Source organism: Physeter macrocephalus, chromosome 18, assembly GCF_002837175.3.
Source record: "Physeter macrocephalus isolate SW-GA chromosome 18, ASM283717v5, whole genome shotgun sequence".
Classification (NCBI taxonomy): domain Eukaryota; kingdom Metazoa; phylum Chordata; class Mammalia; order Artiodactyla; family Physeteridae; genus Physeter; species Physeter macrocephalus.
In genome coordinates this window covers 84,646,206-84,670,454 of record NC_041231.1, presented here as the reverse complement: position 1 = coordinate 84,670,454, position 24,249 = coordinate 84,646,206, and the positions used below count along the sequence as shown (strand labels likewise).

General features: G+C 54.1%; 1 protein-coding gene across 4 annotated transcripts; it reads right to left on the bottom strand.

Moving 5' to 3' along the window:
* Positions 1 to 1,162: 1,162 nt before the first annotated feature.
* NOTCH4 (notch receptor 4) lies at positions 1,163 to 24,249 on the bottom strand. Of its 4 annotated transcripts, none has more exons than XM_007118599.2 (30): positions 24,059 to 24,249; positions 23,177 to 23,258; positions 22,698 to 22,990; positions 20,772 to 21,119; positions 20,550 to 20,672; positions 20,203 to 20,439; positions 19,923 to 20,078; positions 19,268 to 19,462; positions 17,687 to 17,800; positions 16,498 to 16,611; positions 16,289 to 16,411; positions 15,287 to 15,446; positions 14,491 to 14,636; positions 13,929 to 14,081; positions 13,590 to 13,707; positions 13,272 to 13,359; positions 12,759 to 12,912; positions 10,925 to 11,109; positions 8,697 to 8,949; positions 8,337 to 8,449; positions 6,845 to 7,368; positions 5,968 to 6,351; positions 5,683 to 5,858; positions 4,922 to 5,141; positions 4,661 to 4,742; positions 4,428 to 4,566; positions 3,639 to 3,934; positions 3,249 to 3,396; positions 2,617 to 2,714; positions 1,163 to 2,447 (listed from the first exon to the last, which is right to left on the bottom strand). In XM_007118599.2, the coding sequence occupies exons 1-30, from the start codon at positions 24,114 to 24,116 to the stop codon at positions 1,758 to 1,760; spliced, it is 5,970 nt and encodes a 1,989-aa protein (XP_007118661.1). In that variant the 5' UTR covers positions 24,117 to 24,249; the 3' UTR covers positions 1,163 to 1,757. The 4 variants fall into 4 exon arrangements, 3 of the variants coding, with proteins under 3 accessions (XP_007118661.1, XP_028335348.1, XP_028335349.1); XM_028479547.2 differs by having other exon boundaries at positions 2,300 to 2,447; positions 2,570 to 2,714; positions 24,059 to 24,227; XR_003676987.2 differs by lacking the exon at positions 1,163 to 2,447 and having other exon boundaries at positions 2,631 to 2,714; positions 3,249 to 3,382; positions 24,059 to 24,227.

Below are 24,249 nucleotides of genomic sequence, written 5' to 3'. Positions count from 1 at the left end.
TCAGAGGGGGAAGGACTTTTGGCTTTCTCACCTCCAGAGCCTCAGGAGCCCCCTAAACCCCTGCTCTGTTCCCTCCACCCCCCTCCTCCCCTTCAGTTCTGTCAACACAGGAACTAGCTACAGAGGAAGTGGTTTCACTCCTCAGAATCCCCCCACCCCCCCACTCCTTACCCCAGGTACCTTCCCTAACAAGGACCTGCCCCCTGCTTCCCAGCTTCCCTCAGACTTACTGGGTCGGGGAGGGGCATGTTTCTAGTGGGAAGCAGAGGACTCAGATCCAAGGATGTCAGGCCCTCACACATACATATTCCCCTAACACTGTGTCTAACAGATATGTGTTGAATAGTTATCATTGCCCTATACGTGCTTAGAGTCTATTTAGGGCACAAAACATGCACCAAATGTAAGAGACGCAGGGGAAGCTTTCCTCTCGTCATGAAATGGAAAAGGGAGAGGACCACAACCTGGCTTGGTCTTTGATCAATGCTGTTCAGGCTGGCTGGCACCAAGGTGGGAACAGGACAGAGACATTTGGGACCTCTGAATGGCAGCCTGTCATGTTAGCTGAGTGACTTTGAGCATGAAATATGATGAAGAGATCAGGTTCTGCCACTTAATGCTTTGCAATCTTGGGCAAATACCATCTCTGTGCCTCAGTTTCTGAAAGAGTAAAATGGAGGTTTCTTTTTAATAGCGTTGATATGAAGATCAAATGTGATAAAGCATTTGGCACATAGTGAATGCTCATAAATGGTAGTTATTATTAGTTTTCAATATGCTTCATGTCTCCGTGTCTCAGGTCTATCGCCATGAAAGAGGTATAACCATATTGCTGAATGGTGGTTAAAGTTTGAGATGCTCTCTCCATCTCCCTCTACATGAGGCCTCAGGAATCTCCCAAGTGGCTACAAAAAAATGCCCTTGGAAGAGGGACAAAGGGTATGCATGGTTTAGTGTGTGTGTGGTTTCTCATTGGGCTACTAGAGACTTTTGCCTTTAGATGATACCCTAAGTTAACATAGGACCCCAAATCTACTTATTCCTGCTCTTAAAACTATACTCAAAGCTTCCATCCAAATGTTGAACCTAGGGCACAAAATTCTGAAAACACTCTGCAGTCAACCTTGTGTTTTTTCCATTCCCCAACCCCTCCAAAAGATGGTAACACTTCAAATTAGCTTTATTATGGGGTGACAGATTTGGGGTTCTTAGATACAGTGATGGCTAGAAGAGTGGCACTTCATCCCTGCAGTGGTTTGTTTGGGGGTGGGGTGAGGTGGGGAGAATGCAAGGAGTCATCAGCTGGAGTGACCCTTGGCCCTGCCTTCTGTGCCTACACAGTGCCTGGCACACAGCAGGTGCTCAATAAATATCTGTCAGCTGTTTGTGGGTAGTGGGGGTTACAGGCGATAGAGGCTCCCTTTGGGAACAATATACAGGAAAGAACATCTTACATTCTGTCTGCAGTTCTTGGTTCAGGGGTACTTCTCCCATTCCACTCCATCCTCCTGTAACACCTCATCCTTATTTTCTGTGAGAGAGGCTGGGCCTGCTTCATCCCCGCACCCCGAACCCTCTTTCCAGGGCTGCAGTTTCTCCACGTGGAAGACGATGTGGCATACACCATTCTGGGAGAGACACTACACTCATGACCCCTCACTTTTGAGGCTCAAGGATCTTAAAATCTGGAGGCCTTCCATACTGCTTGTCATTTAATGAGTACTGAATTTTAGAATCCCTCCCTGACATGCAGCCTTTTATTTCTGACCCTCGCCTCCCGCATTTAAGGGTATTACTTGGTGGGCTGGGGGACCCCACGCAACTTGAGGGGATCCCCGCTCAGGGGACGGAGTAAGGCAAGGAGGCGGGATTGGAGTGTTGGAGGCGGGGCCGCAGGCTCCTAGAGCCACCCAATCGCAGGGCCAGTCAACAGCTGAGGCCACACCCCCGCTCCCGGCCGCGACCCCGGATCTTCCTCGCACTATTGCAGGGTTGGACGGAGGCCCGCGCATGCCTGCAGAAAACCTACGGCCGCGGAGGGGCGGGCCTTCTCCTGCTCCTTTCGATAGGCTTCGGCAGTGCGAATAGGCCCCGCCCCCATGGGCGGCCAAGTCTACGGACAAAGTCCGGGCTTGAGGATAGGCTCCGGCTGACAGCGTCCGGCAGCGCGGCTGAGCCCCGCCCCCACGCGGGGGCACGCTTCCTGATGCGGTTCGCGCGCGCTGCAAGGCGCCGGCGCCGCGGCCCGGCGTGGCTTTGTGACGAGCCTCCGGTGGTCCCGCCCCTTCCAGCAGCGTCAGCAGATCCCAATGGTTGCGCTGGCGGGCGATGTCCCCGGGCGCTAGCCCGGCTTGGTCCCGCAGCCCTCGGGCGGCTCCCAGCCCCAGCAGCAGCTGGGCTACCTCCATGGCTCCTTCTCGGGCCGCCAGGAACAGCGGCGTCTGCTCCTGCCCGGGAGGAAACAGCCAAGCGGGGGCGGTCAGGGAAGGCCACGCCCACAGGACTGGCCCTCCTATTTGACTGGTGGTCCCTCCCCCTTCAGGTTTTTCGGAGTTCCGGCGCTTTGCACCTCTCGTGCGTCAGCTTAATTGTGGGGGGCCCGCTACCCGGTCTAACCCTGCCGTCCAGTGCGTCTTTATCGGCTCCGGCTTGGAGAAGGGAGCGGGCGGCCCGGGCGTTGTTCACGGCGGCGGCCCAGTGCAGCGCTGTTTTTCCTAGGGCACCACGTGAGAGGTTGTTACCCCGAGGCTGGGGGCCCGACGCCTGGGTTCCTGTTTCCCACGGATTCTGGACTTGGGGGAAGGGCTGTTCAGCCCGCAGGGTCCCTCAAAGGCGGAAGCGTTGCCCGGGTGACCGCCGGCTTGCAGGAAGCGTTGCCCCAGTGACGTCACCGGCGCGCGGGAGGGACAATGGGGCATTGTTCTGGGGTCGATGGGACCGGCAGACCACGTCCCTCCCACGAGACCCCCTCCCTTCTCACATTCTTCCCCCATCCTAGTTCCCAGTGGACTAGGGTAGTTGTGTGTGTGTGTGTGTGTGTGTGTGTGTGTGTGTGTGTGTGTGTGAGAGAGAGGATGATGAGGGAAGACTCACTTGCTGCCTACTGCCACCGCGCTGCAGATTTACCACCTTGACAGCAGGGTGGGAGGGAATGCCCCAGCTTCCAGTTGGTCCCTCTGCTGACCCCCCTTTTTTTGCATCTTATCTCACACCCCATTTGCACAACATCAACTTCCCCAGATCCATACCCCATTTATCTCTGGCCCCCACATCTGCTTGGGCTGCAATCAGTTCTTCAACCAGGTCCTCAACAGCTAGCCTGGCGGCCAGCATCAGGGCTGTGGTCCCATCCTCTGTCCGCGCATCTACTGCAGTCTGTCTGCTGCGGAGTAAGAGCTGGGGCGGGGTGGGGGTGGGGCGGCAGAGAGGGCCAGTGACCCCTGGTATATCTGGACTGCTAGCTAAGGTCCCTCACACTGTTAACCACCTCCGAATCCATATTCATCCATCTGTTCTTGTTTCTCTTTCAGTCCCCAGTCTCACATCACCTTCCTCTCTGCCAAACCTAGAGGATGCTATTGCCCAGCCTTACTTGCAAGTTTGCCCCGTTTCCTTTAGCAACCCCAGTGTGCACTGACCTGGCAAACCTCCCGAGCATCAGCAGCCACAGCGGTGTGAAGGGGGGTGCGCCCTGCCCGGTCTGGCTGGTTGGGGTTGGCTCCTGCCTCGAGGAGGCGGCGGGCAGCGGTTGACCGGGAGAATCGAGCAGCCAGGTGCAGGGGGGTCTCCCCAGTGCCCACGGTGTGAACCTGGGGACAGGCCCCTCCACCCAGCAGAGGTTCCCAGGGCTCAGGGCTTCCCAACCATGTCTCCTGATAGGTCCTGGACTCCACTCCCCCACAGCAGACTGCTGACATAAGGGGTGTCACCCCATCTGTGGGTGAGAGACATGAAGAATGGGAGACAACTGGGGAAGGGGGAGAATATGGAGGCTCAGGGAGAATCACAGCTTGGGTTCTTGATTTTGTGTGGCCTTAGTCAAGTGACTTTCTACTTTATTTTTCTCTAGGCTTTGGTTTCCTCATCTGTTAAAAGGAAGCATCAGGCCTTAATACTCTTAACATTCTAGGGCAGTGATTCTCAAACTTGAGTCCTGGATCAGACTCATCTGCAAGGCTGTTAAAACACAGATTCCCCAATATTTTGAATTTCTGAATCAGTAGCTCTGGAGTAGAACCTGAGAATTTATATTTCTAACAGTTTCCCTGGTGATGCTGATTCTTCTCTCCTGGGACCACACTTTGAGAATGGCTGTTTGAAGCACTCACTCTAATATTAGTTTCTCCAGTTCTGATATCAAAGGACTTTCTGATTCTAAAAGGGTCAAAGGGAGTTTTCATTTTCTTGGTCTGGGTTGGCTCACATACCAGGTCCACGGGTGTCCACATCAGGGACATCCATCTCAGAATCCTGGGGAGGAGTCAGCATGGCTGCCTGGGGGAGTTCCTGACAGTCACTGCTCAGAGGCCAGAGCTGGCACTTGGAGGGTGAGGCCATTTCTTCAGCCTTGGGGATCAGAGCAAGGATCAGTGAAGGAAGGTTGACTTGTCCCTTCAACCCCTCCATCACTTTAGGACCATTCCTGCCCCAGTGCTTTCACCTGGTCCGCCTCTTCTCCTTCCTTGGGGCCTGAGCACATCACAACTCCATCCTCATCAACTTCTGCCTCTGGTTTCAGTGCCCTGGAAGGGGGTGGGTGGGTAGAGGACCTTCAGGGTCCCTAAGATTTCCAGCAGTCATCCCACCCCTCTCCCCTTCCCGTGTCTTCAACTTCTGCATAGCATCTCTTATTGCTTCTGATCATAAATATCTCCACAGGAAAGAGTCCCCTCCCTGAGCCCCAGTTCTTTCTCACTCTCACTTGAGGCCGATGCTGTCCTCGCCCAGGGGGGGCCGGCGTCTGCGGGGAACTGGCTGAGTCTGAGACCTTCGAGTGAACCCAGGGGGCAGCCAGAGGGCCCCATGCTCTCGGCGCTTCCGGCGGATGAGCTGGAGGACGAGAAGAGCCGCGAGGGCCAGGAGGAGCACCCCGGCCACCGGCGAGCACAGTACAGGCCAGGGAAGCTGGTTGGCGGGGGGCTCTGGTGGAAGAGACACAGTCAGAAAAAGAGGCCATTCCTGGTAAGGCTGGGTACTCTGGTGAGACCTTTGGGCAAGTGCAGTAACCTCTTTTTGCCTCAGTTTCCTCAACTGTAAAATGGGAATAATAACAGTACTTGCCTCATAGGCGTCATTGGGAGGATTAAATAAGTTAATACTGTAAAATGCTTAGAGCAAGGCCTGGTACATAGTAAGTGGTATATAAGAGCTATTATTCTTTCATGTGCTATGAATTGTTTGATATGGGGATGGTTGGATACTCAGCTTAGTAGAATAGACCAGAACCCAAGGTTTGTGGGTGGTCTGTGATAGAGGTTAGAATAAAGTACTGAGGGAAGTAAAGGAGATTGTAGAGCAAATGGGCCATGAGGAGATCTAGCTGGAGAAGAACGTTAACAAAGGTAAGTCTCCACAAAGAACATTTGGGGTGCCAGTGCTTCTGTTTCATTTGACTTCATTGCTGGTTGCTGGCATGAAAGCTGGCCTGGAAGCAAAGTCAGGGGAAATGACGGGGCCACCTACTGGTGCCTGCACGAGGGTGGGCAGCCAGCAGGGGTCCTGGCAGTAGGGGCTCCAGGGCCCCCACTGCGGCCATCGCAGCAAGGAAGCGGAGCAGGAGCCCAGGGTCCCAGGGACAGCGGGATGCAGGATGGTCGGGGCCACAGCGGGACAAGTCCACATCCATCACCACCACAAACCTGTGGGGAAGGCACCTCAGAGACCCCTCGGTTGGTCCCTGGTTCCCTTCCCTCTGCTGGTTAGAAAACTAATGTCTGCCCCCTCTTCCCCGCCTCCCAGCCTTCTTACCCGGTGCTGAGGGAGTCCGTCTCCTTGCCTGTAGGCTGTGTTTGAGGGGCTGCTCTCTCATGGTGAGAGGGGTCTGGGATTCCTCCTAGCTCCTCTTCGGCCTGGGCTCCAGGATAGGGGTACACCATGTTCCTGCCATCACTATCCTTCCTTACCCAAAGCCCTACCCTCAGAGTCAGGGACAGCACCCGGGCCAGGGCAAGCAGCTGCTGGTCCAGGGTTGAGGGGCTCAGCACCACCAGCAGGGCCAGGGAGGGTCCCCACTCTGAATCCCCATCTTCGGGCCTGCAGTCGCCCCCATCCCAGCCACATTGTGCAGTGTTGCAGCCCTTCTCACAGTGTCCGTTGTGGAAGTGATCACGGCAGTACTGGTCATAGGCTGGACTGTGGGTTGAGGAGACGGGGACTCAGGACCCCAAAAGAAACCTGACTTCCTCATCCCAGAGAGGATTCCTGATATTCCACAGCCTCTAGGGCTCTGGTTGCTAAGTGGGGGCAGCTCTAGAGTAATGGGCTTAGACCCTGGATGGTAGGTAATCCAGACACCCTAATGTCTACTGACACCTTTGTTTCCTAACACTGTCCCCACTCTCTACCCTCCCAAACTCCTGTCTGCCTGAAGGGAAGCTTTTCCCTCAGGGATGCTGGTTGCTAGGGGAGATACTCCATGGCAACAGGGTTTAGAGAGAGAAGCTTGAGGCCAGAGATCCCACAGCTCTCAGAGGGTAGCTCTGAAAGAGGCAGTGCCCTCTTTCTTGGTCCCCACATTAAATATTCATGCTGCCCCATTCCTCTGGGTTGGAGTCTAGCCTTCTTATACCCCTAATTAGCAATGGCTATTAGGGTGGAAACCAGCCCGTCAGGGTTTCAGACTCACGTGCAGGCTGGAGGAGTCTCACAGTCATAGCCATCAAACAGACACTCTTCAGAGTCACACTGTGGATGGCACTGCCCATCCCGGAAGAGAAGCCAGCACCGAGAATGGGAGGGGCAGCCCTTCCAGGGGTCTGGGACCCCCAAGGAGCAGTCCCCACCATCCCAATTTCCTCCTGGGCCGCTGCAGCCAGCGTCGCAGGCCCCATCTCCACTTCTGCCCTCACATCCCTTTGCTCCAGGCCTCTGACACCGGGGCCCTGGAGAGCTGGGAGGGCAGGAGCATCGAAAGCCTGGGCCCCCCAGCCCAGGGGTCTCTGAGCAGCTGCCATTGTGTAGGCATGGAGAAGGAGGGCCACAGCCTGGAGGAGCGGGTGGGGTCAGGCAGTCAGGGCCCCCATAGCCATTGAGGCAGGCACAGCGGGGTGGGAATCCAGGCTTGGGGGAGGAAAGACACAGGCCACCGTGGTGGCAGTGATGGAGACCGCAGGAGGGGGCTCTGTGGCTGCAGGTGGGGCCTTCAAAACCCTGCGGAGAGGAGGAGAGAGATTGGGGGAAGGACCTTGTATTATTCTCCCCACCTCCCCTTAAGCTAATCCCTGCACTAAGATAACTCAGAGGGTCCTAGATGCTCATATCTGGAAGGGGCCTCAGAGAACATCAAATTCATCATTTTACAGTAGTTGAAACCCTGTCCCCCCTTTTTTTTTTTTCACACAGTGACATATTGCGTAGTGGGGAGAATGGATGAACCACAGCTGTTCGCCAGAATGTGGGTGAAAGAATGAATATAGGTACATGTATAACTGAATCACTTTGCTGTATACCTGAAGCTAACACAGCATTGTAAATCAGCTATACACCAATTAAAAAAACAAACAAACAAAACATGGGTGAACTGTCATCATGATGTGAGTCCTGGAAGATGAAACTGTTAATAGAGTAATAGTAATTGAACTAATACTATATTATCTTGATCCTTGGAGACAGGATTATGTACTTTCTCTTCCTCTGGAAGGGGAACAGGATACAGGAGGACATAAGTACATGAAAGTTATTATTAATATGGTAATTCTTGTTTTAAGTTCATGGGTGTTATCTTGTAAGGATAATTAAAAGAAGGCAGTACATAAACTAATGTTAGTTCGTATGTTAGTGTATCATGAACCAAGGCTTAAGATTAACCCACTTTTATGCATCTGAGGTCTATAAACAAATACACACACACGGAGTTAAAAGAACTTATCCAAGCTCACCCAGCTGGCCTTGGGGACCTTCCCTTAGGCAATGCCCATGATTTCTGAAAGTTCCATTCATGCTACCACCTGATCCTGCCTTTCCCCACGACTCCTGCTGAGAGCCACTTACCACTGTGGACATGAGATGGCTTTCTCCAATAACTCCCACTCTAGTGCTTCCCCCAGGTTCCTGGCTCAGGCATTCTCACCTTACGTCAGCCTTGGGGCAACAGAGAAAGCAGCTTTGTGGTCACTCACCTGTGGGCAGTGGCAGGTGAATCCTGGGGGTGGTCCTGCTGTGGCCTCACAAGACCCTCCGTGGGAGCAGGGCTGGCTCTGGCAGGGGTCTAGCTCCACTTCACACCACTGGCCTGTGGCAGGGGTGGGGTTAAACATAACACTGTTTCAGTCGCTGCCTCCTTCCTAGCTCATTCCTGGGAGACGGCCCAGCACTAGCCGCACAGGCAAAGGGGTGGTGGGCATGTTCTCTGGCTTGGGGCGTAGAGGCAGGGGGATGGACCAGATGGCTAGGCTGCCTCATGGGTGGGGATAGTCTGGGTTTCCATGGTCAATTCAGCTGTGCCCAGAAATGCCCATACCCCCTCTCTCAGACCTTACCTGTGTGTCCAGGCCGACACTGGCAGTAGAAGGCATTGGCCAGAGAGTGGCAGGCTGCTGTGCCTGTGGGGTGACAGGGCTGGTCCAGACACTCATCCACGTCCCCCTCGCAGCGCAGCCCCACAAAGCCTGGAGGGCAGGCACAGTGGAAGCCTCCAGGTTTGGGGGTGCACGTTCCATGGTTGTGACAGGGCTGGGATTGACAAGCGTCAGGTTCCTTTGAGCAGTTCTGTCCACTGTAGCCTGGTGTACACTGTAGGCAAAGAGGGTCAGACAGGGAACCAGTAAATGAGCCCATCCTGGCGCTCTAGGGGACCCAGCCCCAGATAGTCTGCCAGCACCCCACCTTCCATCTCAAGGCATCACTCAACTCACCATCCATCACAGCCACGTGTAGCTTAATCCTTTTACCTCAACTCCACATGATACACAATTATTTGATAATATGCAACTTAACCACTTCCCAGTCCCAGACAATCTCTTTGATTCATTGCCACTAGATATAGCTCCGTTTTTGAAAAAACCTTTTTCCCCTAACCACACACCCACTGGGTTCTCTCACACTTAGTTAATTTATAACCATTTATTGAATGCCTGCTTTGTGCCAGGCACCTTTTCAGGCTCTAGGAATACAGAGAAAATTAGAACTCATCCCTGCTTCCATGAAATTCTCAGTCAACCAAAGGAGAGACAGCTGGCATTGATTGCATGATTTATATACATAACCTCATAAAACCCTCCTAACGACCCTCTATATGGATCATCTCATTTGAGTCTCACTTTGCAGAAAAGGAAACTGATTCCTTGAAAGATGAGTGACTTGCACAAGCCACACAGCTGGTAGGTGGCAGAGCTGGAATTCGATGCAAGTCTATGACTCCATAACTGATGACCTTAACCATTTTCTGATTATTTCATATCATTTTGCTAGTGAGAGAAGAGTCATTGATGAGGTCTGTATCATGTGCCAAGTTCTTGCAGGAGGAAGGAGAGTATGCAAGAATGGAGTACCAGGAAGGCTTCAGAAAAATGGAGGAAAAAGGATTCACAAAGCATCCGAGGAATGGCCAGAGGGCTGGAAGAAGCGGGCTGGAAGAAGCAGACGAGGGGCGTGTTTGGAAACTTCTGGAGGAAGGAGTTTCATGAAAGAGGAAATAGAGCTGAGTAATGGGTACACGGGGGTTCCCTACTAATCAGTACGCTGCTTTTGTGTATGTTAGAAAACGCTCATAATAAAAACTTAAAAAATAAAATTTAAAAGTTAAAGAAAGAGGGTTGTTAAAGGATCATGCCTTCTATCCAGACTCGTGGTCGTGGGTACAGGGACCAGGCTGCTTGGACTTGAATCCCAGCTTTGCCTTCCCGTCCTGCTCAGTGACCTGGACCACCAAGGTAAGGCCCTGACCCAGTCTGGAGAGAAGTTAGGGACATTCCCCTGAGGCAAACGCCTCCTGGGCACCGTCCAGTGGAAGAGGGGTGAGGAAAGCCCCCAGAGAGCCAGTCTGGGGTGTAGGGAAGTCAGCTGCAGTTTGTTTGTTTTTTTTTGCGGTGCGCGGGCCTCTCACCGCTGTGGCCTCTCCCGCTGCGGAGCACAGGCTCCGGACGCGCAGGCTCAGCGGCCATGGCTCACGGGCCCAGCCGCTCCGTGGCATGTGGGATCTTCCCGGACCGAGGCACGAACCCGTGTCCCCTGCATCGGCAGGCGGACTCTCAACCACTGCGCCACCAGGGAAGCCCTCAGCTGCAGTTTTGTGTTGCTGGAGCAGGGTTAGGGGTTGGCGGGGAGAGATGAGGCCTGAGAGGCAGGCAGGGCTGGGGCGTGCCGGGCTTGGGACTTCATTGTGAAAGAGGTGGGCAGCCACTGAAGGGTTTTAAGCAGGAGAGTGACAGGCCAGCTTAATATTTTCAACAGAGCACCCTTGTGATGGAGTAGAGGCTGAACTTTAGGGGGACCAGTGTGGAGGCAGGGATGGTAGTTAGGAGGCTGATGCAGGTGTCTGGGCGGAACGCAGTGAAGCCCTGGACTAAGGCAGGGTGATGAGGGTGAAGGGGCAAGGACAGAGTTGAGAAATATTTAGGAGGTAAAATAACTTGACTTGGTGGTTGGTTGGATGTGTGGGGTAAATGAAAAGAAAATGCCCTCTCCCCCTCCCTTTTCTGCCCCATGACTGCTGTTTCCCACATCCGGCCCAACTTTGGCTTCCCCCACCTCCTCTAGACCCTCTCACCTGGCAGAGATAACCATTAGGTTGGGCCATGCAGGTGGCCCCGTGCTGGCAGGGCCTGGACTCACAGGGGTTCACCCTCTCCTGGCATGTACTGCCTTGGAATCCAGGGGGACAGTGGCAGAAATGGGAGGGGCCGTTGTCGATGCAGATGCCTCCATTCTGGCACAGGGAAGAGACTTCTGTGCCTGGGAAGAGAGACACACAGGGATTGATAAAGCTAGGTGGGGTGGAAGGATGCTCACGGGCTCCAGACAATGAGCAGAGAGGTCCATGGAGGGGCCACTAACATTCCTGGGGTGGGTGGAGGCCACTCGGAGCCTGAGGAGTCAGTAACTCTTGACCCTGAAGAGATTAAAACATCAAGTTCCCGACATGGATGGACCTAGAGATTGTCATACTGAGTGAAGTAAGTCAGTCAGACAGAGAAAGACAAATATCGTATGATATTGCTTATATGTGGAATGTAAAAAAAAAGGGTACAAATGAACTTATCTACAAAATGGAAATAGATTTACAGATGTAGAAAACAAACTTATGGTTACAAGGGGGTAAGTGGGGGAGGGATAAACTGGGAGACTGGGACTGACTTATACACACTACTCTATATAAAATAGATAACTAGGGTTTCCCTGGTGGCACAGTGGTTAAGAATCCGCCTGCCAGTGCAGGAGACACGGGTTCGAGCCCTGGTCCGTGAAGATCTCACATGCCATGGAGCAACTAAGCCTGTGGGCCGCAATTGTGGAGCCTGTGCTCTAGAGCCCACGAGCCACAACTACTGAAGCCCGCGCGCCTAGAGCCCGTGCTCCACAACAAGAGAAGCCACCGCAATGAGAAGCCCATGTGCCGCAACTAGAGAAAACCTGTGCGCAGCAACAAAGACTCAATGCAACCAAAAATAAATAAGAAATTAATTAATTAATTTTTAAAAATCGATAACTAACAAGGACCTATTGTATAGCACAGAGAGCTCTACTCAATACTCTGTAATGGCCTATATGGGAAAAGAATCTAAAATAGAGTGGATATATGTATATGTATAACTGATTCACTTTGCTGTACAGCAGAAAGTAACACAACATTGTAAATAAACTCTACTCCAACTAAAAAAAAAAAAAAAAAAAATCAAGTTCCTCCTCCTACCTGTTTTGTCAGAATGGAGAGAAATACCTCCTCTTTGGCTTATCAGGGCATTATAAGCAACTATATTCTTGGCTTTAAATGTCTCAAGCAAGACAGAACTCAAGAGAAACTTCATGTGGGGACACCTGAAATGGCTTAACTAATGGTCTAAGTCCATCCCCTGGGTTTTGCATCCTCTGATGTTCTCTCATAGAGATTCCCATCAGCCATCCCCTAACCTCACAATGGTCTCTTTCCTAAGTTCTTCTCATAACAAAGCTTATTGGAACAAGGAGCGTATTCCTTTACCCGGGGGTTGGCATAACATCCAAGTGAGTGGGGCATGGCGCAGCGTGTTGAGTGTAGTTGGTTAAGCGTGGTTCACTCTAGTTGAGTTATGATGGTAAAGACAGTGCTGAGTTGTTCCACACTGGATCGCTGGGTTATGTCCCTGGTGGTTGTGTTAAACTGGAGTCTGGTGGACTGGGCTGGGTGGTGTTGCTTGTGTTGTGTTGAGCGTGGTGCTAGGAGTTGAGTTGTGTTAGGCTGTCCTGGGTGTTGAGGTACAGCATCAATAACTGGTTGTCTGTGTTGCTTTGACTCTTGGTCCACTGTTTGTCCAAATGTTGTGTGTGGATGTCCTTAGGGGTGGGGTAGAGGAGGACACTCTTTTGCTCTTCATCTGCTCCATAGTCGGTCCTTGGGTCAGTACCTTGGCTCAGAGCAGCCTTCTGGCAGGAGGACAGCGGTAGATTGCAGAGAGGTCCAGTCCATCCCTGGAGGCACAGGCACTGGAAGGAGGGCCCAGTCTGGAGGCAGTGGGAATTGTGTGGACAGGGCTTCTGAGCACATGAGTCCATCAGCATCTGAGGGTTAGGAGGGAGCGTGAGGCAGGAAAGAGCATCAGGTTCCCAGGCCTAGAGATGGTCCTCTGCCAGTGTCTCAAAATCCCTTACCTTGAGAACTCTCTCCTGAATGGTCTGGGACTAGGTCACCCTCCCTGGTTTCCTTGGATACCCACATCCCAGAACAGTTGCTGGGATCAGAAATCCTTTCAGTGAACCATACAAATCTCAAGCTAGACCTCAACTCCTAGACTTCCAAACCTCCTTTCACGTGGATACCTCTCCTAAGCTCCCTGCTGCCACCTTTTAATACCTGAGACCCTCTCACTAGAGCTCTCCTGCCCCTCCCTCCTCAGCACACCTGGCTCAGTGCCCCTCACCTGGCAGCTGCCTCCTGTGTAGCCAGGGGGACAGAGGCAGCGGGGACCCTGAGGGCCGTCTTGGCAGGTTGCCCTGTTCCTACAGGGGCTGGATAAGAAAGAGGGAGGGCACAGTAGGAGGAAGGCCAGGGCAACAAGGGGAAGGAGTGTGTGATGTGGTGGCAGGCAACCACTGGGGAGATGGGAAAGTAGGAGGGAAGGCAGAGGGAAAGGATGTGGGATGTGGGATGAGAGGCAGCAAGGCGCCCTAGAGGAGATGGAGAGGAAGGGTGGGGAGGGCTCCCTCCCTCCCTGCAGGGGTCTTTGTGCCCTGCTCACCTGTCCGCACAGCTGGGACGGACCCTTCCCTCGCAGCGTGGGCCCTGGAAGCCCGTGGTGCAGAGGCAGGAGGAGGTGCTGGGCCTGTTCACACAGGTGCCCCCATTGAGGCACGGTGCTGGAGAGAGGAGGCTGTGAGGGGTTGGGTTCCTTGCCTGTAACCTGGCCTGCGGCCTCAGTCACACCACACACGGGGCACCCCCCCGCCCCCTGCCACTTCCCCACCCAAACAACGGCTCACTGTGTCCAGTTAATTTTTTTCTAAATGTGGTACAAACATACCCTGGCCAGTTTCTCCGTCCTCCTGTGGCCCAGCCCCAGGACATGGTGGGCACTCACCAGAGGCACAGTGGTCAATGCTGGTCTGGCAGTGAAGCCCGGTGTGGCTCAGAGGGCAGGTGCAGGAGTAGCCCCCAGGGCTGGGGCTACAGGAACCACCGTTGAGACAGGGCCCTGAGTGACAAGCTGTCACCTCCTCGCTGCAAGTGGGCCCTGAGGGAAGCGGGTGGGGTCTGAGAAAGGGAAACCTCCTTTTCTCTTCTTTTCCTCCTCTTCCCTTTCCTTCCCTTCCTCACCCCCATCCCCCAACGTCTTTTCTTTTCTCACCACCTCCTGCACGTCACCCGTGCCCTCTGTAGCCCGTGCCCAGTTCTTTTTTTTTTTTTTCCGCACCGTGGGGCATGTGGGATCTGAGTTCCCTGACCAGGGATGGAACCTGCACCCCCTGCAGTGGAAGTGTGGAGTCTTAACCACTGGGCCACCAGGGAAGTCCCAGCCCGTGCCCAGTTCTTCTTGGTGGTGACTGAGACCCAGAGCCCTTTGGACACATGTCTCCACTGGCCTTGCCCTTGATTTAGATGGTGGTCAGCCCAGGGTATATATGGTTTAGGGAGAGCCTCACCTGTGTAACCTGTGGGGCAGGTGCAGTTGAAGCCAAAGGGCTGGGGGTGGCAGGTCCCTCCGTGGGCACAGGGTGTGGAGACGCAACCCCCCAGCTCTGTGTCACACTCTGGTCCTGTCCAACCCACATCACACACACACGAGGATCTGGTCATAAAAAGAAAGGGGGGTTTTCTCTTCTTCCCTCCCCATTGGTCTGACCCCTATGACTTGTTTTTTTTGGCCCTGAGACTCTGGCCCCTTTCTCAGCGTCTTTGCTCTCAGCATTGTCCCCCTTCTGCCCTACCTGTCCCACTCATTTTCTCCAACTAGATCTATCTATCAATCAATCTATCTATCTATCTATCTATCTATCATCTATTCATCCATCCCTTCTATAACTTGTTTATTGTCTGTCTTTCCTCATTAGAACCAAAGCTCCATGAGAGTAGATACTTTGTCTCTTTTGTTCTGTGTCGCTCCCCCAATGCCTGGAAATGTATCCACACATAGTAGATGTTCAATAAATATTTGTCTAATGAATGATGAGATGAATTGGTCCTGGGATTTAATACTCTTCTTTCTGCTTGACCTCCCTAGTCCTCTGTTTCCCCTCTTTATTTATGAACTCTCCCCTCACTGGATAACACTCACCAGTCAAACCCTCCCATTGGTTGTGATCTCAGAACTTTGCCATCTTCTTCTTATTCCCCATTGGTCATTTCCTACAGACTCACCCCTCACTGGCTCTTTTCTCCTGCCCTAGCTGAGGAGGACACAGAGGATACTATAAATGGGGAGGGCCTGGAAGATGTTACCTCTGGCAGTGCCCATGGTGGCAGGTGCAGTTGTCTTCAGCTGGGGCACAGCCAGGGTTTCCACTGGGGCAGAGGCAGTGGACCTCTTCCTCCAGATCCTGGCATCTTTGCTTGGGCTGGCACAGGTTGGGGGCACACAGGGGAATTTCACAGAGATGACCTGGGGTGGAGAGATGGGTCAGAGAGAAAACAGAGTCCCTCCCTGTCCTTGATGGGGCCAAAGGCCGCTTCTTATGCATGACTTGCTCACTCCCCATGAACCTGTCCTTTAGTGGCTCCCTAATGCCTCAGGATATCAACGTCTTCAGAATGACACATGGGGTCCTGCAAGTCATGGCCTTCCTACAATTGCTATGTTTCTGAACTTTGCCCCATTGTAGCCTAAGCTCTGGATGTCCTACACTCCCTTAAGCGGGGTGTGCTTTTCTTCCCTCCGTGCCTTTGCACATGCTGTTATCTGCAGTTAAAACATGCTGCCTAGCATTCTGTCTTGACAAACTCCTACTCAGTCTTTAAGACTCTGTTCAGCCATCCTTTCTCATCTCTAGTCTGGGTTGGCCAGTCCTTTGTGTTCCTATAGGATCCTGTGCATTCCTCTCTCAGAGCACGTCTCTGGGCCATAATCAACTTGTTGGTCTCTCTACAGTAGATTTAAATCCACTTGAGGATAGCAACTCTTACCCAACTTTGTGTCTGTGTCTGGCATAGTAGACACTTAATAAATGTTTGCTAAATAAGCAAATAAATGGTTTGCCTTTGAACCTCATCCTCTGCTCCTGATCCCCAGTCATACCACTCATGTTGGGCCTGTTGTGGGTCCTACAGTAACACTCACCCTCAGCTCCTGTACGGTTGTGCAGGTTTTGCACTGCATAAATTTAAGGGATTCCATTCTCATTCTGTTCTCACATCCCAATCCTCAAATGCCCATCAGTGACCTCTACTGTACCCAAAATGGACTCAAATACCCCTCCAGTTCTTTCCAATGCCTCCCCTGCTGACCTGTGAAGCCAGATGGGCAGAGGCAAAGGAAAGCTCCCGGGAGGTCAAGGCAGCTGGCTCCAGTGGGGCATGGGCCACTCAGACACTCGTCCACCTCTGCCTGACAGCGTGGTCCTTCAAAGCCTATGGCACAGCAGGAGGGTCAGGGACCTGTACAGAAGTCTGTCCCTGCCCTCACTCTCGCCTCCAGTGTTTGAGCCCCAGTTTACCTGGGAGACACTTGCAATGGAAGGATCCAGGCTGGTCCTGGCACTGCCCACCGTTGGCGCAGGGAGAGCTTCTGCACTCGTTGATGTCCTCCTCACACTGAGGGCCGGTGAATCCTGATGGGGTTGGGAGTGAGAGGGGAGAGATGACCAAGGTCTTTTTTTTTTTTCTTTTCTTGACTTTCTCTAGATTTATGAGGGAGTTTGTTACAAATGTTTGAGCTTTACAGGCATGATTTCATGGATTCAAACAAGAAATTAAGAGTTAACATTGGTATTTAGCCTTCTCTTTACAAATACAGAAATAACATTGCTACAAATTGCAAGGGAGAGAATCTTGTTTCAAATGGTTTGGTTTGGGGTTTTGTCTAAATGTGTCATTATATAATGAAGGCACCAATATGGGGGCTTCTCAAATCCTGATTTGGATTTCAAGACAAAATAGAGCATAACTTGGTAACTTTAGTCTTTATATAAATAAGGCATAACTGGATATGTGTACTAATGCTGAAAATACATTTTATCAAAAGAATAAATACAGGTCCTGGCCCTTTCCCTTGCTAGGAAAGGTGAACCTGGAGGACTTCCAGAGAAGACACCTGGGGCAGGTGGAGATGACAGGAGGGTGATGCATAAAGGTGAAACAGCCACCTGCCAGCCGTGTGACTTTGGGCAAGTTACCCAACCTCTCTAGGCTCCACTTTATTCCACTGTAAAACGGAAATGATAATATAAACTACTCATGGTACCACTGAGAGGATTAAATGAGATAATGCCTGAAAAGTACATAGCCAAGTGCCTGGCTTAGAGTAAATATTCAATAAACATCAGTTATTATCATAACAGGGAATAGAGGGATGTCCCGTGAAGCTGGAGAAGGAAGGCCTGGGGAGACTTTCCCTGCATCCATGGCGAACAGTGCCAAGACCAGCCGGGGACCCCCGGCATGCAGGGGGAGAATACAGAGGACTCTTCAGGAGGGCTGGAGAGGAGGGATATTTGGGTGACTTGGCAGGACAGAGATGAGGGTGAGTGAGTAAGCAGGGGAAGATTTGGAGGACGTAACAGAAGAGAGTTTGGAGAACAGAGAAGGAGTTGGAGAAATGGGGCGCTCCTCGGTCTGGCCCGAGAGAGCTTCAAGAGGCCACGGGCGATTGCCAGGCTGGAACCGTGGAGTGGAATCTGCACTCACCAGGCCGGCAGACGCACCGGAAGCCATTGAGCAGGTCGTGGCAGTCAGCCTGGTTCAGGCAAGGGGCAGAGGCGCACTCGTCTGTCTCTACCTCACAGAGCCGCCCTTCTAAGCCTGAGGAGGGGTCAAGGGCGAGGCTCAGCCAGGCCAGCCTTGCCTTAGATTCTCACCCCTTCTGCCCAGGAGGCCCGGGTTCTAGAACCAGCCCTGTCCCTGACCTGCCCTGTGCCCCAGCAGGCAGCCCCTCCCAGGGGGCCGTCTGTGTGTGGGTTGGAGAGATGAACCCGAGGCCCTGCTGCTCTGCTATGTTTGGCTCTGCCCCCCTCAGGTGTGAAAGCTCAGGGAGCAGGGCACCTGCCAGGACATGTGGGAGGGCTCCGGGGAAGTGCCTTTTGGGGCCATTCCTCTGTGCACAGAAGGCAGGTCTCACCCGGGAGGGCTGATCAGTCTGGAGGTCCTCGAGGTACCAATGTGACAAATGGGCATCTGCTTGGAGGTGATTCACTCCTCTTGTTCTACCTGGACAGACCTCTGTGCCAGGGAGACCAGGGATCCCCAAGGTGGGGATTTGAAGGGCGTTTGGGGACCTGTGTCACTCCCATACTTGTCCTGCTTCTTCGGCCTCCTCCTGGTCTCCACTGTCTCACCCTGAACTGAAGCTGGATCAGACTGTGGACCTCGGCTGCCTCCCTCTTCTTGCCTGGGGAACCTGCCTCTGAAGCTCCTTGAGATCTACAACCTTGTCCCTTGGATTAGTGGATAGTTTTCTCAGCATTTTTTCTTCGGATGCTTCTCAGCTTAGGAAGGCTGTGTAGTATAGTGGGTAAAACTATCAAAACTCTGGGGTTGAATCCTGGCTCTGCCACTTACTAGCTGGGCAACCTTCAACAAGTCACTTAACCTCTCTGTGCCTCAGTGTCTTCATTTATAAAATGGGCATAGTAACAACGCTGACTTCATAGGGTTATTGTAAAGATTAAATAATGCTTATAAGATGCTCAGGCACAAAGTAAGCTGTTATTTTTCTGGTTTTATTCAGCTCCCTGATATTGGCTCTATCACTGTCTCCCTGGGGAGATGTTTACCCCCCTTAACACTAACTTGTAGGTAGGTGCAGGCTTGCAGCGTTCCTTTCCCGCTGTACCAAATTCAAGCACACAGACCCTTTGGGATTTTAAAGGTTTACTCTCAATCTCTACAGGGGAGAGGTTCTATGATTAGGGAGGAGCATTCTGGGTTGGCATAAGCAGAGGCTGCAGCATGAAAAGTTGATTAACTGCTGCTCTGCTCTCCCTTGATGGGCCTCTGTGTACAGTGGACCAGTTTGTGTACCCTGCGGTGCCTATGAAATGAATGCAGAGTTGAGCAGTGCACAGGCTCACTACCGTCTGTGGCAGTCCTTCTCCCAGGGGCTGTCGGTTTCCCAGAGTTTTCATCTGGGGGGTTAGGAGAGGAGGAGAAGCATTCTTTGCTGTCTGACCCCAACCGGCCTGAGGCTATCTGTGCTCTAGAGGGGTCACGTCCAATGGGTTCAGGATCAGTCTCCCGTCTCCTCTACCTGAGGGCCCATTCAGCTGGTACCTGGTGGGCAGAGGCACTGGAACGTGGCGAGCAAGTCCAGGCAGGTGCTGCCAGGGTGGCAGGGCTGCGACAGGCACTCATTGTGGTCGGCCTCGCAGCGGGATCCCGTGTAGCCAGGGGGACAGAGGCACTCAAAGGAGCCGGGCGTGTTGAGGCAGGAGCCGCCATGTTCACAGGGACTGGGGCCTTGCTGGGCTAGGAGGAGAGAAGAGCCGGGAGTCCGCAGGGGTCAGTGGTGGAAGGGCGAGGAGGCCAGAGTGGCAGGGAAGGTGTGGGGACCCGGTTTGTGGCTGATGAGATCAAAGTGGGGAAAGGGATTGTGGCTTTAAAAGGGAGGAGGACTAAATGGGTCCTCGAGGGCTGAGGACTGGTGAGAAGACCGTGTAAGGCAGAGATGCCAAAAATGGACAAATTCAGGAAAAAGAGATGTTTATTTATTTACGTGGCCACCATGTGGCTCGCGGGATCTTAAATTTCCCAAGCAGGGATCGAACCCAGGCCCTTGGCAGTGAAAGTGCGGAGTCCTAACCACTGGACCACCAGGGAAGCCCCAAGATGTTTATATTTTTAATTTGGAAAACAGTTTGCCTGTCTCCCTCTTCAGTGCAGAGGCTGTCTGGGGGCTCAGAGAGGGTCTCATGTGGAGGTGCCTCACCCATCTGACACTCGTCCAGGTCCTGGTGGCAAGTGGGCCCCGTGTAGCCAGGCTGACACACGCAGAACGTAGAGCCCCTCAGGGGGTTGGTGTTGCACTGGGCTTCCCGGTGGCACGGCTGGCTCAGACACATATCCTCCATGTGGCACAGGAGGCCTGGAGGGCAGAGTGGAGGCGAGGCTCTCAGAGGCCGCTGGAAGCTCCCAGCTGCCCTCCTGGTGCTTCTGTCACGTACCATCTCCACCTCCCACCTCCCGCCTCCCTGTACCCTGTGTCACACCTGTGCGGCCAGGTGGGCAGAGGCAGGAGAAGGAGCCCACGCGGTCGATGCAGGTGGATCCTGGGGCACAGGTGGCGGCAACACAGTCGTCCAGGTTCTCCTCGCAGCCTGTGCCGCCCCAGCCGCTCACACACACACAATGGAAGCCGCCAGCTGAGTTCTGGCAGGTACCCCCGTTTCTGCAGCGAGGGGGACCCTGAACCTCACATTCGTCCACATCTTCAGAGCAATCCCAGCCTGCCAAGGGGAAGGGGACAGGTGCTGGAGCTGGGGGCCCTGTGAGGAGTGGAGAACAGGGGCTGACCATCTGGGCCACTGGTGCCATCAACTTGGCTGAAACGACTCACCTGCCCAGGCCTCTGGGCAGAGGCAGGTGTAGGTGCCCAGCCCATCCTGACAGGTGCCCCCGTTGTGACACTGGTGCCCGACACAGTCATCTGGATTCACCTCACAGCTTGGGCCTGTGAAACCTGACAGGGTCATGCGATCAGCTGAGGGAAGGGGACCCATGGGAGACAACCTCCGTGCCCAGAGAGAGGGGCTGCAGGAAGACCCCTGCGAGGACACACCTGGGGGACACAGGCAGAGGTGGAAGGTGGAGTCTCTCCCTGGAACCACTTGACAGGTGCCCCCATTGGGACAGCCCCTGGGGGGGCAGGGTCCTGGCCGGAGCTCACAGCGTGGACCCCCCCACCCAGCGGGGCAGAGGCACTGGAAAGACCCCAGGGTGTTATGGCAGGAGGTGCCCTTGGGGCAGGGTCCTGGGTCCAGGAAACACTCGTTGACATCGCGTTCGCAGGCATGGCCCTCGAAGCCAGGTGGGCAGCGGCACTGGATCTGGGGGTATGTGGCCAGACACACCCCTCCGTTGACGCAGGGCTTGGCTGAGCAGAAGTCCCGGAGCTGGCAGTGCTCACCTGAGGCAGAGGGCAGGGGGGGCATTTTCCTAGCGCTGCACAAATCGCAGCTCCTCTGAGATGGCCCAGCTCTCACTCTGGATTATCTCTGTGTCGAATTTCCATATTTTCTTCCCTTCCCTCCCATACCCTCTCTGCCCTATTCCATCACCCTCACTTTTATCATTCTTTGGGAGGGTTATATCTGGAGTGACCACATTTTTCAAGCTGAAAACTGAACATGTAGCTGGTGGTGGGAGTATTGTGAATCAGCCCTGCCTGGGAAAATCTGGGGCGTAGGGTTCCTTTAGTGGTGACCTTGGCGGCGAATTAGAGAGCATGCAGCCTCTGCAAGCAGGAGACTTAGCCCTTTGCCTTGCCCCGGCCAGCTGTGTGCCCTCGGGCAGTCGTCTTGCCTCTCTTATCCTGATTTCCTGATCTTCAGGTGGGTGTGATGGTCCGGATAACGGTAAAGAGACTCACTTCACAGCCGTGTGCACCAGTGGGAATGGTGGTGGTGACGGCAGCGGCGCTGGTACTAAGTAAGCACTTCCTGAGCATCGCCCCCTTTCTTCCCCACAGCAACCTTATGAAGCGTGGACATCGGCTGACAACCGAGGACCCAGACAGCTTAAATATCTTATGCAAGGTCACATGTCTAGTCAGTGGCAGAGCTGGCAATGGACCCGAGGAGGGGGCCGCCCAGAGCCCCTACTCTGAAGCACAAGGCCTGGCAAGTTGCCACTGACCATCCTTCTTGTTGTCACATACGCTGGTCTCTCACACCCAGTCTCAGGCCCAGTTTCCTCAGAATTTCCTCGTCAGTTAAAAAATCTCCATGTCCTGGGCCCACCCCAGATGCACTAGGGCAGGCTCTCTGGGACAGGGCACCGGTATTTTTAAGGCTTTCCAGGTGACTGCTATGCCTACCCAAGTTTGAGAATCTTTGTCTCTAGTCCACCCCCTCCTGGATGCACCCACATCCCAAGCACTTTCTGATGGCGTGGCCTTTGCTGTCTGGTCCAGCCCTCCGCATCTTGGTGAGGGGCTATGGAACCTTTCTCTCCAGGGCCTCGCAGCTCTGTCCAGGCTCCCCTGACCACTTCCTCAGGGTAGCACACCCTGCCCATCATGTGTCCTGCTCTCTCGCTCCAGGGCTGCACCCGCTCCCCAGCACACCACCCACCCCTGCAGTCTTCCCAGGTGACAGTATGGGCTCCCACCACTCAGAACAGAAGCCATTCCGGTGCTCAGAATGCAGAGTCCTGGAAGTCCCCTGCTGTGCTAGGCATTAACCCTCTAGCTAGTGGACCGAGGGGAGGTTGAGGGGCTGGGAAAGGGGTCAGGGTGGCGTGCGAAGGGGGCTGTGGCAGTAGCTATTTACCAGCTGGCTTGGAAATACCTCAACATCTTAGCGATCAGTACTATCCTATTGGTGAATGTCAATCTCGGGTAGATGGTTCACCAAGAATCGGCTTGTTGATTCTCTCGGCCTCTCTCCTCAAGGGGCTCGCAGTCTCTCAGGCTCTAGTTCCATCTTTCCTACAACACAGCCCAGCCCGTTGCCCCTGCCTGTCCCCCTTCCTCGCCGCTCCTCACCTGTCCATCCCGACATGCAGGAGCACCGTGGGCGGCCCGAGGCCTGGATGTGGCAGCGGCCCATTTTGGAACAGAAGGAAGAACAGGGGTCCTTGAGCTGGGCCTGGCACCTCTCACCAGTGAAGCCAGAGGGGCAGGTGCAGAAGAAGCTGGGGGCCAAGGGAGAGGGAGGGCTGGGGGAGCTGGGAAGGGTGGGAAGCAGGGCTTGACAGCTGCCTCCATTCTGGCAGAGCTGGGCATCTTGGCAGGGGTCTGGAAACTGGCATGTCTCACCCAGGAAGCCAGGGGCACACCTGGGCAGGAGAGGAGACAGGAGAGCTTACTTCCTGGCCCTCTGCTTTCTCTCCTCTCTCCGTCCTTTGCCTTCATTTGTTTCCCTTCATCTGCTTCACCTCCTCCCTTTCTCCTTTCTTCCCATTTCTCCCCGTCCCCTCCCCTACTCCCCTTCCCAGTCTCCCACTCCCACAAGGTACACTCACTGGCAGGTCCCTTGCCCCTGAGATAGGCTCAGGCAGGTGCCTCCGTTGGCACAGGGTTCTGGGAAACTCCCGCACTGCAGCCCTAGAGATGGAGATGAGGATGAGATGGGACCAGGGAGCGTTACGCTCCGCTTTTCCTGCCCTGGATGCTCCGGAGGGACCTGCCTGCGGCAGCCCCGCACAGGTGCTCTAAACCATCATTGCCTTGATACTCCTGTTCCTAGTCTCCACGTGGTGCTCGCTCCCCAGCCCCCTAGATCCCAGGCCTCTCAGTTACTAATCCCCACCCCTCCTTTCCTGTTTATTCTCTGGCCTCCCAAGTCCAGCTTCAGGCTCCATCCCTCGGAAGCAAGACAACAGGGATCAGGAGGGGGGGCTGAGGGGACTCCTGGGAGGTGAATGGCTGAAACATTGAAGGGATTTCCTCCCGGAAGGGCCCAGCATTGAGCCATCGGGGTGGCGGGGGGACAGCTGGACCGGGAAAGGGACTTGGTGGGCCCTTGACCTTCCCGTGTCTCCATCTCCTGTTCCCTCTCATCTCTTCCCCTAGCAGGTGGTCCCTCTTTTCCCTCTCTTCCTCCTAAACGTGACTGTAAGAGCACGCTGTCCCCCAGTTCCAGGGCCAGCTTGGTTCTCCCTGGAGGTGGGCACCTTCTCACCCATCCCCCCACCGTCACCACCCTTGGCACGGGGCCCACAGCCTGGGTCTGTGTAGCTGCAGGGGCAGAGTTGTCTCTCCCTGCCGGCAGTCCCATCTGGGAGGTGAGAATCTTCTCCATCCAGTGTCGCCTCAAAGCATGGGGCTTGACCCTCTGTCCCCAACGCGCTGGACGTCCTCCTAAGGAAGGTGGGTCCCCTCACTTCTCCCACCCCACGCCTCACCTCTGGTCTGGACGACTGACCGACACAGCAGCAGCAGCAGCAGTGAAGGGGGCTGCATTCCAGAGCCCCTGCCCAAGCCCAGACCCCCCCTGCCTCTTCCAGTGGGACCCTCAGAGCCCTCACTGAGGCAATAACCACCCCCTCTGCTCCCACGGCCCCTTCTTCCTCCTCTTCGGCCTGCTGCGAACCTC

What these genes read in the sequence shown, in the direction of transcription:
- NOTCH4 (XM_007118599.2), bottom strand. Translation starts at nt 24,116, where the DNA reads ATGCAGCCCCCTTCACTGCTGCTGCTGCTGCTGTGTCGGTCAGTCGTC. An exon ending in CTGCCCATCTGGCTTCACAG is followed by an intron (nt 15,447 to 16,288) that starts GTCAGCAGGGGA and finishes TCTCCACCCCAG; the next exon opens with GTCATCTCTGTGAAATTCCC. An exon ending in AAGGAGAAGAGGCGGACCAG is followed by an intron (nt 4,567 to 4,660) that starts GTGAAAGCACTG and finishes CTGATCCCCAAG; the next exon opens with GCTGAAGAAATGGCCTCACC.